Here is a 15,488-nt window from a genome sequence, read left to right as displayed (position 1 = left end):
AAGGAACACGATGTTCAAGGCTGACTACCGGGCTCAGGGAAGATGGTGTAGCAGTTTCTTCAAGTGGTGTTCTAAAGGGGCTTTCCAATACCAGGAGGGCAAAGACATTTTTAGAGAAAATGAATGTAATTAGGAACAACAGAAGGAAATAAGAAAAAGAATCCTTGTCAGATGCTAGGAAATTCTTAAGACCAAGCCCTCCCAGGGTTTGGGATCCCCACCTGAAATAAAAAGTATGTTTACTTCCCGACGTGGACAACAAGACACCCACAGGCAAACATGGGGCAAAAGTAGGAGTGTGGCCGTTTCCATACTGGGAGGACATCCCTTGGCCCTTAAGGCTTCTCAAGTTCATTACTGTTCTAGTTCAGCTAAGCAACTGTGTGCTGAGGGTTAGCAGTGACAAAGAACTCCAAAACAAGACCCCACCCACACACCCCCTCCCCCAAAAGGCCACCAGGCTGTGGGTTACCTTTAGCTCCTGCAGCTGGTCGGGCTCATAGAGTTTGGGGGACAACGCCTGGGCCAGGAAGGCATCCAGCTCCTGGCGACGCAGGATCCGCACTCCGGGCCATTGTACCATATACCTACAGGTGTACAGAGAGTGTCTGGAGTCAGGACAAAGTGGCACAGCCTGGCATTCAGGGTCGAAGGAGACTTTGGGAGCACACGGCTCAGAAGGCCTGTGCTGACTCCTCACCCAGCCTTTCCATTTTCATGGGATGATACCAATTATAAATAAAACCCTAATCATCCATCACCTGGGCTGATCAGAATGTTTGATTTCAGACAAGTTCAAAATAGCATACTGAATTTGAGCATACTGCAAACCAGCTGGTCGGTGGTTTTTGTAAAATAATTTCACTCATGTGATGTGTTTAAAACCTGAAGACAGGGCCTCCCCGGTGGTGCAGCAGTTGAGCGCTGGGTTGCGAAGCTGCCCGCAGCCTCTGCAGTGCCGGTTCGATCCCCGGCTGCTCCCCGGCCACCAGAGGAGGGTCCCACATGGCGCGCAGACCTCTCCTGCAGCCTGCTGCTCCCCTCAGCAGTGTACTTCGGTCCTTCTGCCTGTTCTGCTCCCCGCTCTGGCTCTGGTGAATTCTCTCACCCTGCCGCGCTTCTGACTGTACCCAGTGCTTGTATGCATGTATGTATAAATCAATCAATCAATCAAAATAAATAAATAAAATAAATTTAAAAAATAAATAAATAAAACCTGAAGACAGGGCCTCCCTGGTGGCGCAAGGGGTTAAGATGCAACCTATGGAGCTATCCACAGCCACTGTAGCACGAGTTCGATCCCCAGCCAGGGAGATACCCACATAGCGCAGCAGACCTCTCCTGACTCACCCACTGCTCCTCTCAGCAATGTATTTCAGTCAATCCACCTGTTGTGTTCCCCACTCTGTCTCTGGTGAATCTTCTCACCCCCCCACACCTCTGGCCTGTACCCCAGTTCTTGTATAAATAAATCTTTAAAAAAAAAAAAAAACCCTGAAGACATATAAGCACAAATTTATATGATTAACCCATTTTATTCAAAATTACTGGACACCACTCTAGGTCCAACTAGGAAAATGCATCCCATGATGATAGCAAGCCTGGTATGACCCACCAGAGTGGAAGTATACCTGAAAGGCAGGTAAATGCCAGGGACAGAGCAAGAAGGGACCCCAGAGACAAAACTCACAATCCCTGAGGACACACAGATTTACCAGGGACATCCATTTCTAAAAGCTTCAACTTCCACTTGTCCAGTCTATTTGAGAGCCACTCTCCATATGCCCCTCACCCTCCCTCATTTGCCATATGCACATCCCCCGTGACACCCTCCAGGCACCAAATAAAATTGGAATCCCAAATGGTGTCTGGGTGTGAGAGCAAAGGAAGGCCCACCGAGAACTTCCTCAGAAGCCTTGGTGCAGGCCCAGCAGCTCCCAGTTCTCTGTATTCAACAGATTAGAAGGATGACCTAATCTCGCTGCCAGCCAATTACTAAAAATAACTTATGGCAGATCCTACGCCATCTCTGGCAAAAGCATGTGGTACAGCCATAAAGCTGTCCCAGACCCATGTGTCAGCCAAGTCTGGAACCTGGCCAGTTGGTGGGGTGCCCTGTGTACTTTGTAACAATTAATGTTATCACTGCAACACAACTGATGGACAACAGAGAAGGTTCCATCCAGCTGATTGAGAAGATTTTTAATAAAAATCCCAATAAAAACACTAAGCACTCACAAGGTGACAGGCCTGGGTCTGAGACTGCCATGGCCTCATCACCAAGGAACAATCAAAGTCCCACTTCAGGGACAGGGAGATGGAGGCAGAAAGCTTACAGATATATCAGAGCTAAACCATATCGCAGGGGCACAAAGGAAATGCAATTACAGATCTCAAATGTGGTATTTAGATTTGGTGAAATATATTGAAGAGTTTATTTCATTTAACCGTCAGTATCTGTGATGACAAAAATTACATCCTTGTAAGTGCTTCAGTGCCGCACCTTAAATACATGGTCTCACTGAATTTTCCTCAGGGCTTGATGCAAGAAACAACAAATATAAAGACGGTCCCCCCACTTTTGACTGAAAAAAATTATGGAAAAGACCATGCTCAATATGCAGTGGTCTTTCCCTAAGTACCTGGTTATATGCTCCTTTTACTTATTCCTTACCTTTTAAATTGTGGTTAAACACGTAGCACAAATGTACCATTTGCACCATGTTCACAGGACACACAGCACATTCAGGTTGGCGGTTTCATCACTCCCATCCCCATAGCTCTTTCATCATGCAATCCCATAAACACTGACACCCTCCCCCGCTTCCCCACCAGGCCCTGGCTAGATATTCCTTTAAAAATTATGAACCAGAAAAAGACTGTCATGGGGCAAGTTGTTTTTCTCAAGATCTTTCTGAGTCTTCTGGCAGTAAAGACTCTTAGAACTTGGTTCCACTGCAACAACAGTGTTTTTGGTTAGAGTATCGATAAGCCCCTCCATCTGGCTTTCTATTTACATCAAGTCTTGACTAACCTCTTTCTCACTGCCAATCCTCAGACGCTTTCTGGATGCAGATGAAGTACATACACAGCTTTGCATGAATATAAATAACAGCTAAAGCACCGCAGGAAAGACACGCCCGAGTGTCACAGGTGGAGGAAAGGTAGGTGCGCCAACCCATGCCATCACTTCTCTCTGTGAGGTTCCCACCTGCACATCAACATGCTCAAGACCCTCTTATAGTGGTTTTCTTTTCTACAAAATCAAGTAGCATACAAAAAATGCTCTCTGAGGTGCTGGTGGGCTACAGAGACTTGGGGAGAGTTTAACCTCCCATGCCTAAGCCCTTCTAAGGGTGTCAGGGGCTCTGTGGGAGAACACCTTCCAATCTACAGCCTCCATCACAGCCTGCCCCCATCCTGGCCTCCATCAGCACCTCCCAATCTAGGGCCTGCCTCCACAGAGTCTCCCCATCTCATCCTAGGACTCATCTCCGCCCTGTACCTCCCCCTGACCACAGCACAGGTGACATATTCTCCTGTGCCACGGCAGCGGTTTCTCCAGAGAATCCCATCGTTGCCAACTGCCTTTACCCTCAGCAAGTCCTCCGCACCCCACCCCCCAGGCACACATCCATCTCTTGCTCGTCCCACACAGTCTCCTCCATGCCCTCTGCATACTCGAGGTCCACTCCCATGACATGCCTTCACCTGTTTGTCCACATGGCCAAAGGTAAAAAGTGCCTTTGTCGGTGAAAGCAGACCACCTGTTGCTGGTGTCCTGGCCCCAAACCATCTGGGTTGTACTGAAAGCTGTGATCCCTCAGATTCCCAGCTCCTCGCTCTCCACAAGTTCCCCCTTCTCAGGACCTAAAACTGTGCAAGACTTTCCTAACAGGATGCTCCCTGGCCCCATGCCCCCACCCAGCACTGGAATATCCTCACCACCAAGGATGTCACTGCTTCCATGTGGTTAACCAGGGCTGCACTGCAACTGCCGAGGATCATGATTCGTGGAGAAGAGCATGGGGAAAGCTTGCCCTGACCCGAGTCCTCCCAGCACTGACTTTACCAGGTACACTCACTAATCTTTTCCAGTTCTAAAGTAAGCATGTTTTTAACAAGCAACAAAAAGTCAACAGCAAAGATCCTCCTAACAATGGGCCAGTACCAACTCTGAAACCTGGGAAGACAAATGCCATCTGGTCAAAAATGGTTGGTCAAAAACTGGTCCATAAAAAGAAATTTTTCCATCAAAACAAAGCCCTACAATTTTCCAATTAGCTAATCCTCAGTGAGATAAAGACAAGAAACTGGCACACTTGCTCTAGTTAGTCAACCTGAATTAATTAGGAAAGGCTTCTGAATATACTACTGGCCTTAAAGTCTTTAAGAACTTCAGGAAATAAGCACACCACTTAAGCTCTGTTCCCTGTCCTCTGTCAGGCTGGTGAGACCCAGCGAGTGGTCGGGCCCACAGGATCAGCCAGCCTGGGCACAAAGCCGGTGAGGGTGCAGGGCAGTGTTCCCCAGTGCACTGTCGGGGTCAAGGTCAGAGTTCCTCCACTTGCACTCCCCTACCCAACAGCTAGAAAAGGTGGGTGTAGGTATGTGGGTGCACTGCTTCAATCAGAAGCTGTCAGGCTGTTGTGAAGAGGCTGATGTCTCAAAACTGTCCTCACCTAGGAACCAGGGCCCAGCATGAGATAAGAATGTCTATGTGGAGAAGTGCAGATGTGCCAGTGTGAGGAAACAGTCAGACTGGTTCCCCAGTACAACCAGAGACAAGGGTAGCACCAAGTTAGACACTGGAAGTGGCGGATAAGCCACAAGTCCACTGAACACACTGAAGGTCTGAGGAGGAATGAAGTGCTTACATAGTCTCACAGTGCCTCCCCACAAAGCACACTGGGTTACAAAAGGGACAGAGCAAACTTACTGTCACTTAACCAAGGGATCAGGGTGGAGACATGCGGCCTGGATGTGTCCACAGAGACAACAGGGCGGACATGTCCTCCATTGGAGAAGGCAAAGGGGGTGTGTGTGAAAGTTGTGGAGTTAAAAACAAAGTATCCACATTCATCGATCTTGATGGCATATTGTCATTATGTAAGGAAAAGTGTCCTTGGTTTGTTAGAAAGTCATGTCAAATTATTTGGGTTAAACAAAAAGTCATTTGTATTGCATTTGCACTTTCCTCTAAGTTAGAAACTGGTTAAAAAAACTAATGAATATTCAGGTACGCAACCCAAGTTCACTTCAAAAGGCCAGCAGTGTCTCCAGTTAGGGAGGCCTGGGTTTCCATCCCTGATGATCAGAGTGGGGCGGTGAGGAGGATTAGTAGGAGGAGCCTGAACATCTCCTGTGTCAGGGAGAAAGACATGCTGGGGGCAGAGGACACAGGCTCACTGACCAGCTCCCAAGGCCCAAGTAGGGACAAGGTGAACCACCCAATAAGCAAGGAACGATGGGACTACAGCCCTAAGAATAAAACAAGTAACCCAAACCCACAATGGCCTCTGTACAAATAAATAAATGAGGAAGGAAGAAGAGAGATGTTTTCCCCAGAGAACAATTTCAAACAGTATACAATATGACCCCATGATAGCCTTTAAAATCTTCACATTTTATAAGATGAACTACGTTTAAAATCATTAAGATATTTATATAATATACATGTTCACCAAATACACCTATTCTCTAAAAGACCACAGGACCTTCCCAGGCCCCATCTGCAGGGATACATTCCATTCCAAGACCTTCAGTGGATATCTGGGAAACCACAGATAGCACCAAGCCCATTATAGCTGACGTTTTCCCTGGACACACATACCTATGACAAGGTTTAATGACCAGATTAAACACAGTAAAAGATTAACAATAATAACCAATAATAAACAGAACCATTATAAAAACATACTATACTAAAAGTTATGTGAATGTGGTCTTTTTCTCTCTCAAAATATCCTGTCTGTAGTATTTGGGGACTGCACTTGACCACAGGTCATTGAAGCCACGGGGGACAACCACATACAGACAGTATTGATTCAAGACCATCCAGCACTTTCAGAGCCTCCATTTGTGTATGTAATGTCAGGTTTGGGGAGAACCTACCGCAGGACGCAGCACAGCACGGTGAGGTGAGTGGGAACACTGGCTGGGTTGAGCATGGCTGGCGTGTCCGAGCGCATACAGGCCAGGAAGGCCCGCATCCTGCGGTTCTTGTCCTCCACCGCTTTCCCCAGCCACAGCCTCTTCAGGTTGGGGCAGGTCCACTCCCTGAAGGCAAGTGCTTCTACTAGCTCCGGGGTCTGCGGAGACTTCCCTTTGTAAGCTGCCCACTCTTTAATCATCACTGGAGAAACTGCAGGGAGATCAGAGGAGAGAGGGTTATCCCCATCCCAGGACTCCAGACCAGCAAGACAAACTGCTTGGTGAGTATAGTCTGACGATGCCACCTCTCTCCTAGCAAGCCACCGGCATGGAGGCCTCTTGTTCTGTCTGACTGTCTACGCAATTTGGTGACTCATTCAGATTTCAGTTAGACCACCAGTAAGTTTCTTCTCAATCAAGTCATGACTTGATTTCCTCATGTAACTAACATGGTAAATTTTCACTTAAAGTTGCCAAGAGGTTACTGGAAACTGGGACACTGAGCAAAATGACACACAACAATACTAGGTCCTAGAGTAACATCATTTCATTCAGCATGGACAACAAATGTTTTTTCTCATCAATGTTATAACAAAACAAAACTGAGTAGAAGGGCGTTATTCAAGGACCTAATGCTTCTATAAATCAAGGATGTCAGATAAAACTTTATCTTCATATTTTAAGTCCATTATAATTTTAGCAATAACCGGTATAATTCACAAAAGTATGTGATTATCATGAAAAATCCAATTTAAATAGCTAATTCTTTTCTACATAGTAGAAACACTTGTAATTAGATTCAAGAAAAAAAATGTGCATTTGGCAGTCACTTCACCTGTGGACCTCCAACTTTCACCAATTTAAATTCTATTTTAAGATTACCAAGAAAACTACCAAGCAGTAAGACCCCCAACAACCCAGAGACAAGGGAAGCAGAAGCTATATTATGTGCTTTCAAATTCCAGTAATTTTACTCAGCAAAACTGAGGACAAAAGTATAAATTCCCCCTTTTCACCTCAAAAAAGGTAAGAAGCTTTATGTTGATAAAATACAAAGCAACAACCTTTACCCTCAGTTGTTATACTGCTTTTAAAGTCAGTTAATTCTTGCAAACACACATACACAGATTTTCCCAAAAAATTTCCAACACATTTAGGAAAACACTAGGAGAGGGCACAGATGGAAAGCTATGCACTCTGCATAGTGAGGAATTCTCATCCACACTGAGTGAAGAACCCGCGGGAAACCCAGATGTGCGTTTCAGAAGTCACAAACATCTTGCTTTGGTCAATAGACATCGGAATTAAGGCAGGAATCTGCAAGGCCCTGCCCGGAGCCGCTAACAAGACCCTGCAGGCCACACACTATAATTCCAGTGTGATCCCTAATCACAGGAAACACCTGCTCTTTTCCCCATGATGAGTCCTAAGGTGCTGAGAAACGGTGATGAACCAAGCCCTCACAAGGCAGGTAACTGCCGGCCAGCTGCCGAGAATCCAGTCATCTCTTCGATGTCATGAAGAAAGCTGCTTAGGCAGTCTGTCAGCAGCAGGAAAAGTTCCAGCCTCGGGAACCTGACCAACTGTCTCTTACAAAACCTTGCTGTTTTTGTCAAAAGGCTTCTCATTTACGTTTAGATACCATAGTTTTTGAAACACTAAAGTGCTTAAAGTCCATTAGTAAAAATGCAGACATGTATACTTAAATACATGTTTCTTTATAATTTTCAGTATTTAGCGGTGCCAGACAAACCCAGCAAACCTGTCCTTGGACTCACAATCTAGGCCCTGTTCTCGCGAGGTCCAGTATACAAAGCTCAGGGCACACTCACATGCCCAACCTACCAGCCCGTCGTCCCACAGGTCATCCTCTGACCTCCCACCACAGTCCCAGAAGCTGGCAAGCTGTGAGCCCCAGGACAAGGAAGTGGGGTCACCAGACAAGTCACTAGCTGGCGTGCTACACTTCTATCAGATTACTCCATAAAATTAATATTCATGCCCAAAGAGATAAAACTGCATAAATCTATTTTTTTCTATGTAACATCTTCATTTTGATGACAAAGATTTATTTAAAGGGACTGATTAGATTTATTTTTTTTTATAACTTTTTTTTTTAGAGGCATGTTTATTTATTTATTTATTATATTTGTTTGTTTGTTTTGTTTATACATGCACTGGGTACAGTCAGAAGCGCGGGAGGGTGAGAGAATTCACCAGAGCCAGAGTGGGGAGCAGAGCAGGCAGAAGGACTGAAGTATACTGCTGAGGGGAGCAGCGGGTGGCAGGAGAGGTCTGCGCACCATGTGGGATCCTCCTCCGGTGGCCGGGGAGCAGCCGGGGATCGAACCGGCGCAGTAGAGGCCGCGGGCAGCTTCGCAACCCAGCGCTCAACCGCTGCGCCACCGGGGAGGCCCCTAGATTTAGATTCTATCTCTGGTTGTTGGGCTAGTTAGTCTCCTTAGCTTTCTTCCCAACACACATGTACACACAACACACACATGTGCATACACATCATACAAGGTACACCACGCAACGTTCATGTGCATGCCGGTGCCATCCAATGCGCACATGTGCGCGCACAAATACACACACAGACATGAGCACAATACAACATACATGTGATGTACGACCTACCTGCACACAGGGGCAGCCACGTTTGTACACACATACAAAACACACGAAAACATGCACATACAATACATCACTCCCGCAGGCACCACTACACACCTGTACACACAACGTACACATGTACATAGATGCAGGCACACACAGACCTGTGCACAAGTAAGCACACAGAGCTTGAGTTTATTGCTTCTTAGGAAGCTCAGATTCAAGAGTCAGGAATCTCCCTCTAATTTCCTTGGGAGTTACACTCATTAACTCTGCTTCATCTCTCATTTATTTCTTTTCCTTTCATCAGTACTGTTCTTGTCTCTCTGTAATAGTTTTTAGCAGTCATTTATTTCATCATGTTTTGTTTCCATTCTGGAAATACATTTTTGGTGAAGGATTTCTGTTCTCAAATTCAGAATGCTCAGACCTCTGTACACGCGGTGTGCAAGGTCCTACACCAGAGGGTGTAGTCAGTGCAGCCTGCCCAGTGTCTGTTCCATTGAGGACTCACTCTCTGAAGCTGCCCTGGACAGCACCCACACTATCAGGCTGAGGGCCCCTGGGACTGGAAAGACCCAGCATGGTGATGTGCACTAGTAGCCCGCACAGACCTGGAATGATGCCATGTGTTCAGACCCTACAGAGACCCAGCCACACCTGATGCCTGAGAGCTCTGCATCCTGGAGAATGGACCACCCCAATGCTACAGGGGCTGGGGCCAGGCCCACAGGAAGGAACAAGGGAGGCTGCAACTATGAAGGAAGCACAGCTTCTATGTACTTCTGTTGCCTATCAGCAATATTCATGACATGAATGGCTGAAATCTAGTTTAGGAAATACATGTCTTATCAGAAGAAATAAATATCAGCAACACAGAGGCATTGTTCCAGAAGCAAAGTTGCTCCTGGCTTGCTTTATTTTTAACATATGTTCATCTGTTTTGAAGCAACTGAACAGCTGGAGATCTTTGTGGATATTACAATGTAATAGCTGTGGACGCTTTAGCTACCACTAACAGAAACTTAGTGAGCACCTACTATGTACTAGCCAGGGCCAGCCGGGGCAAGGTAGGCAAGACACTTGCGTAAGAGCAAGGGTCCTGAGGCGCTGAGGCCTGGCAGGCAGCATCTCACACAGCTGGCCTGGCACCAACCACTCAGAAAGGGGACTGATTTAGCATCATGGCGCTGAGGGTAAAACAGGTACCCACACCCCTAACATGGCTCCAGTTGTGAGATAAACTAATGCTTTACAGGTTCAGGAAATCAATTAATTAAAGATCAGTATTTCATGACTTAACAAATTCTAAGGGACAACCCATTTCAGGCTGACAAGCAACAGCTTATGCAGTGCAAGCTGGTGACCCAGGAGGGGTGGCGGTCATGGGCGCTCCTCTCTCTGGCTGCAGCTGCTTCTGAGGATTCAGTTCACAGGAAACAAGAGATGCAAAGGAGCCAGTTAGCAGAAATAATCTGGGCTTTTCTAATTTTTGCAAAACCCCCTAGTTATACAGGGATTACCCAGGATGGAGCAGGAGATGGGCTTAGTACACTAGCAGCCCTGGATATAAAGCCAGTCCTGGGTCAGAAGCTCTTCAAAGAATGTGTCCAGGCTATCTTTTTTAAATGGAGCATAAGAGAACCTGGGGTCAGCCAGGCCAACTGCTACCATGAACAAATTGTGTCATTGCCAACAAATATCTCATCTTTCCTACTAATAGGAAATCTCACAACTTCAAGAAGTAGACTACCGTACAAACACTGAATATTCAATTATCTTCCTTACCTTACACTTCACAAATTTTTACACTGGCAAAACAACGCCAGGGCTTCAGTGTTCTAGGTTACTGAAGGCTAAATTTATAATGTACATTCTCTAGATTATTCCCCAAAATACAATTGGGGGGCAAAACACTTATACTTCAGCTGTCAGTGAAAACCCAGTATTTTCCATCAGATGAGAATCATATAGTATCATATTTAAACATGAAAACCAGTTATCTTGGACATCTGTTATAGGGCTGACTTTGGGATTCATCCAAGACCAGCAATAATAAACATGATTGATTCTGTATGCTAATTCTGCTGGTCTCGGCTGCCTGTCAAACCATGTGATGAAGCATGTTCTTAACCTCAGACCTGGGCACTGTGAGCAACTAGCAGAGGCTGCTGAGAGCAGGGCAGCAGGGGACATAGTTGAGGAAGATAGGCAAGTGACCTCCAAGGTGGTGGCCAATGGACCTTAGATCTTCTGCATTTGATGTGTGTACACATGTGTGAGCACACATGTGGCTTGTATGGTTTGTGCATATGCAGGTATGTGTGCACATATATGGCACACACATATGCACTCATGTATTGTGTGTGCCTGTTTACACCTATGTAAGTGCAAATGGGTATAACTGGGATACTATTGTTTTACTTGCTAAGCTTCCCTAGGGGTGAAGGGAAAAAAACACAAATAAAGCCAAAATTAACCCCACCATTTGTGTCAGGACAAAGTAAAGTGGATGCAATGACCACTGTTCTTTCCTTTAACAGGGAAATGCCAATGCAGCACTGAGCGCAGGGTTTTGCAAAAACCCCTGGATATACAGGGATTGCCCATGATAGAACAGGAGAGTCCAGTTGGCTCTCCTTTCTTCACGTGGACACGTCGGCAACCCTCCATGACCTTCAAGGTAAAAGGCTGCGAACTGTCTTCTTAAATCTCTGTGAGGCTGGGGTGGCCTGCTTTCCACAAACACACAGGCGGGTAGACCACAGAATCTCAGGACATGGTGCCCCAGGCTCACAGCCACAGGTCATCCCTAGTCCTCATTTCCCCATTTTGTCATTCCTAGTAAACAGAAGCGCAGGAGTTCAAGGGCCTATGACAAACAACAACCCGAGCGAGCCCTCTGTGCTGTCTGCTTACAGGTCTGTGAGGAATGGAGTTTCTGATACTACTCCTGGAAACCTCATTGAATAAAGAAATCAGATTAATGTATAAATAGGCTTCAAAAAATTCATGGAAGAAATGTTTATCATAATCAATATTCACACATATTAAAACAGCACACTTATATTGGCCATTTAGAAGTCTTGTTTTACAGTATAATCTATAATGAACAAATCTAGTTTGTTTAAACAGCAGTTCCAATTATTTGGCACACACAAAATTTCTAAATCAAATTGGATCAGAAAAGTCCAATGTTCCTTTTGGCTTTTCTTGATGAATAAAAAGTATATAAGTATATAAGTTTGTTCCTATTCCCATAAATCTGTCTCATATATCTGTAATTTATGTCCATCTACCTTTTATAAGCCTGCTTCTCTGGTCCATTCAATTCTGGGGTACTAGAGCAGAAGGCTATTTTATTACATAGAGTGGCAATTTTTAAATGTACAAATAACTGGGCTTTACTTCCTGGATCTTCAATCACAAATGAGGTAACTTGTAACCCTGCAATCTTTTCAGAACTGTGCTCACACCCTGGAGCACCTGAGGGAACCCAGTGCCTGGCTGGTTGCCCCTCATTGCAACAGAGGCTATAGTCACCCCACTGCAGGTGCACCTGAGGAGTCTCGACAGCTGCCGATTCCACAGGATAAGCCCAGGCCCTGCCTGTACCCTGCAGTGACACAGACCACTACCAGGTCTGCCTCTCCCAAAGTAACTGCCACTGTTTCATCTAGCACATCTGTGCGCCTGTGTGTTCCAGGTCAACATTCTCTTCTGCTTGTTCCACTCATGGAATGAGAGTGTCATGACAGTGACTTTAGACACAATACATGATAAGCAAAAATTCCCACAGCTCCTTAAAAGCAAAATTACAGGTCAGCAATAGACAGAGGAGAACAGAAATCAAACTGCTAACAGATAATTCAATAGGACTTTCAAAGGCTAGGATTTTTAAGGATCTGATTATAGATATCCTATTTTAACCATACAACCACTTTAAAAAATAAAAGTTGAGCAAGTCATGAAAATTAATAATGAATTATGACACTACAATAATTATCAATGTTATGCACATAATTATCATATGCCTTAAGAGACAGATTTCCAAATTCATATCTTAAATCTAGTGAGAGTTAAATAATTTTGAATAATCTTTAGATTTGAATATGTCCTTTGAATATAACAAAACCGTCCTGGGAAACTCACATGATTGACAGAGACCACACCCAGAACACACATCTGTCCACACAATACTGAAACCGTGTCAATCAAAATCCTCACATCCAGAAAGGGCTGCACCTGCATTCCTGAATGGGAGGGTTCACCCCAGATACAGGATGGCTTTGGTGACTACACGGCCATGCCAGCGGACAGGCCTCATGCTTTCACAGCGTTTACAAATTTCCCTGCAAAGTGCCACTGAATTTGTTTCAACTACATGTGGTCTAAAGTGACCGCAGACTGGCAAGCGGTTCCTTGGACAGCAAACATTAACGAGACTGAAATAGGCGCCTCTCTCACACTGTATCAACCAAGAACACCTGGGAACCACACTCCCCCTGGACCCCAGCCAGTCTACCTCATCTCAGTGTGGCCAGAAGCCATCATTTCCGACTCTTCCAGATGTCAGAGGCTGCAGTGTCTCCGCACAACAGTTACCTACGAGATACTTCAGGCATCAAAACCAAGTTGGTGGCATTGTCAGCTGGCACCCATGAACACATCCTGAGGGAGTGGCAGGATGTGTGCACTGGTGGGAAAGGCTTGCAGTGGCACAGCAGGGACTGATTTCATACTCAAGGACAGGTCTGAGCCGGTGGCTGGCACGCAGGCTCCGGTCACAACACACGGCAGGTCACCGACATGGAAACCTTTCTACAGTCCATTTTCCCTTACAGGTGCAACTATTTATGCAAAATGATCCATTTTATCAACTCCCACAAAGCCTTATGAGGCCAGGATTTTAAAGTCACTTACAAAAGTCTCACTGGCTGAAATCATAGTTTGCTAAGGTCACTGGACTTCTACATGCAAGACCCAAACGTACACCTCTTTCTGCTCAGAGGTAAACCTGACTCGTGACAGCACTATACTGTACATTTCTCTAGCCAAACACTTAAATACAGGGGCTTAAGCCAGCCTTGTCTGGGCAGTGTCACCCCTTTCCACTTCATGGCTCCATCTCTGCCTCAGCTCACCCATGTGTCCCTGCGACGCCCTATTTCTGGACAGAAGCAGCACTCACCCAGTCTTCAGGAAAGTCAAAACCCAACCTCATAATAAAACAGGTGAGCAGGGAGGCTGGGACTTGCTCATGGAGCCTCAGCGGTCACCGTGACACTGGTCTCCACCCCAACAAGCTGAGAACGCAACCAACTACCCACATTTTTGCTGCCCTCTAGACACAGGGACACCAGTTGTGACAGACACGGGTCCTTGCCCATTCAGGAAGCATTAAATGTTAAAGTGCAATGAGCAAGTTTCTGCTCCAACATCACCTGTGGGCTCCGCTAGGGCCCCCATTTCCTCAAGTACAAAGCTCCTTTTCCAAACCCAGGGTCTCCTCACTCGAGTCCTTGCCTTCACCCAGAAAGGTACCCTGAGGACAATCCTCCCTCCCACCCCTTCTAGTCCTACTCAGGGCCACACCGCTGCTGGGTTTCCTTGTCCTCTGATAAATCCACCCTCTCTCTCTCTCTCACAATGTATTTCCACAGCCAAAGTAAGGATAATCACACACACGGTCTCCATCCTTAAAGGGAAGGTGAAGCATGAAGGACGGGGGGGGGGGGGGGGGGGAGGCGGGGGATGATATAGGGGGACGGGACAGAATAAGATGCCAATCAATTTCCTCTGAAGGACACTCCTCCTTCCCTTTCTATGTCTGTGCCCCCCACAACCAAAGTCAAGGTGTCTCCACCAAAGCCTCATGGAGCCAAGTCATCCTGGAGAGCACGCATCTCTTTTCTTCCCGCCACCTCTTCCCCATGCTCCAGGCACCTCACCCCTCCCACCTCTGCCACCCTCCATGGGTGCTGGCCCACCACAACACACTCCCTCTGGCTCATGCTCAGAGGAGGCAGGCACATCTAGTTGAGCACCCTTCTGGCTTGGGCTGCTCTCCTGTCTGCACAAAGGACACTGCACCACACAGGGACAAGATAACAAAGGAGGGAATGGCCGTGCCTTGTGCAGCCACAACAGGGTGAAACCACAGGCCCACGGCAGGGCCAAAGAGCACACTACTTTCTTGCACCCAGCAGCTTGTCTGTGACACCAAATGCCTTCACTTGGGGAGTGGCGGGGTGGGGGGTGGAGGGGCAGACACTGAGGGTCATGCTGCCCACTTTGGGGCCATGAACTCTGCAGGGAGGCCCAAAGTTATTCACTGGAAATCCCTTGTGAAATTTGCTGCATAGAGAGAACTACGATTCTGGGATGCATAAGTAAACAACCTTTCATCATGAAAGCTAGAACGATGCTAGGGCTCAGCACACAGCAGGAGCAAGTGGACAGGACCCACAGCACAGAGTGCCAAGCAGCAGAGACACCAAGGGGACAACAGACTCCCTCCGCCACTTAGGGCTGGTCAGGGGCTATGGAGAACTAAGAGATGGGGGTCATAGCTGCAGGGTCACAGGGGCCAGCTGGAGTCAGGTGAAAAAGAGCCTGCCTGTCTGAGTCACACAGCGTGAGAACAGAGTGAATATGTGCATCGGGAGTGCGCTGTTCTCTGGAAAGAGTCTGTTAGCCACCCTCGGGCCACAGTGATGTCT

At 46.6% G+C, this 15,488-nt stretch overlaps 1 protein-coding gene across 1 annotated transcript in view; it reads right to left on the bottom strand.

The window, feature by feature from the left end:
• Window positions 1-15,488, bottom strand: part of FAM120A (family with sequence similarity 120 member A) — a gene marked incomplete at its 3' end in the record, with an annotated part of 78,740 nt that overhangs the window by 14,920 nt on the left and 48,332 nt on the right. The window contains exons 11-12 of the mRNA XM_084236668.1: window positions 6,115-6,364; window positions 473-587 (exon numbers count right to left, since the gene is read on the bottom strand). Of these exons, the coding sequence (XP_084092794.1) occupies window positions 473-587; window positions 6,115-6,364 (365 nt within the window). The remainder of the gene's footprint in view (window positions 1-472; window positions 588-6,114; window positions 6,365-15,488) is intronic.

Source organism: Talpa europaea (assembly GCF_964194135.1).
Source record: "Talpa europaea genome assembly, chromosome: 7".
NCBI classification, from domain to species: domain Eukaryota; kingdom Metazoa; phylum Chordata; class Mammalia; order Eulipotyphla; family Talpidae; genus Talpa; species Talpa europaea.
Note: the sequence above shows the minus strand (reverse complement) of the source record. Positions and strands in the feature narration are given on the sequence as shown.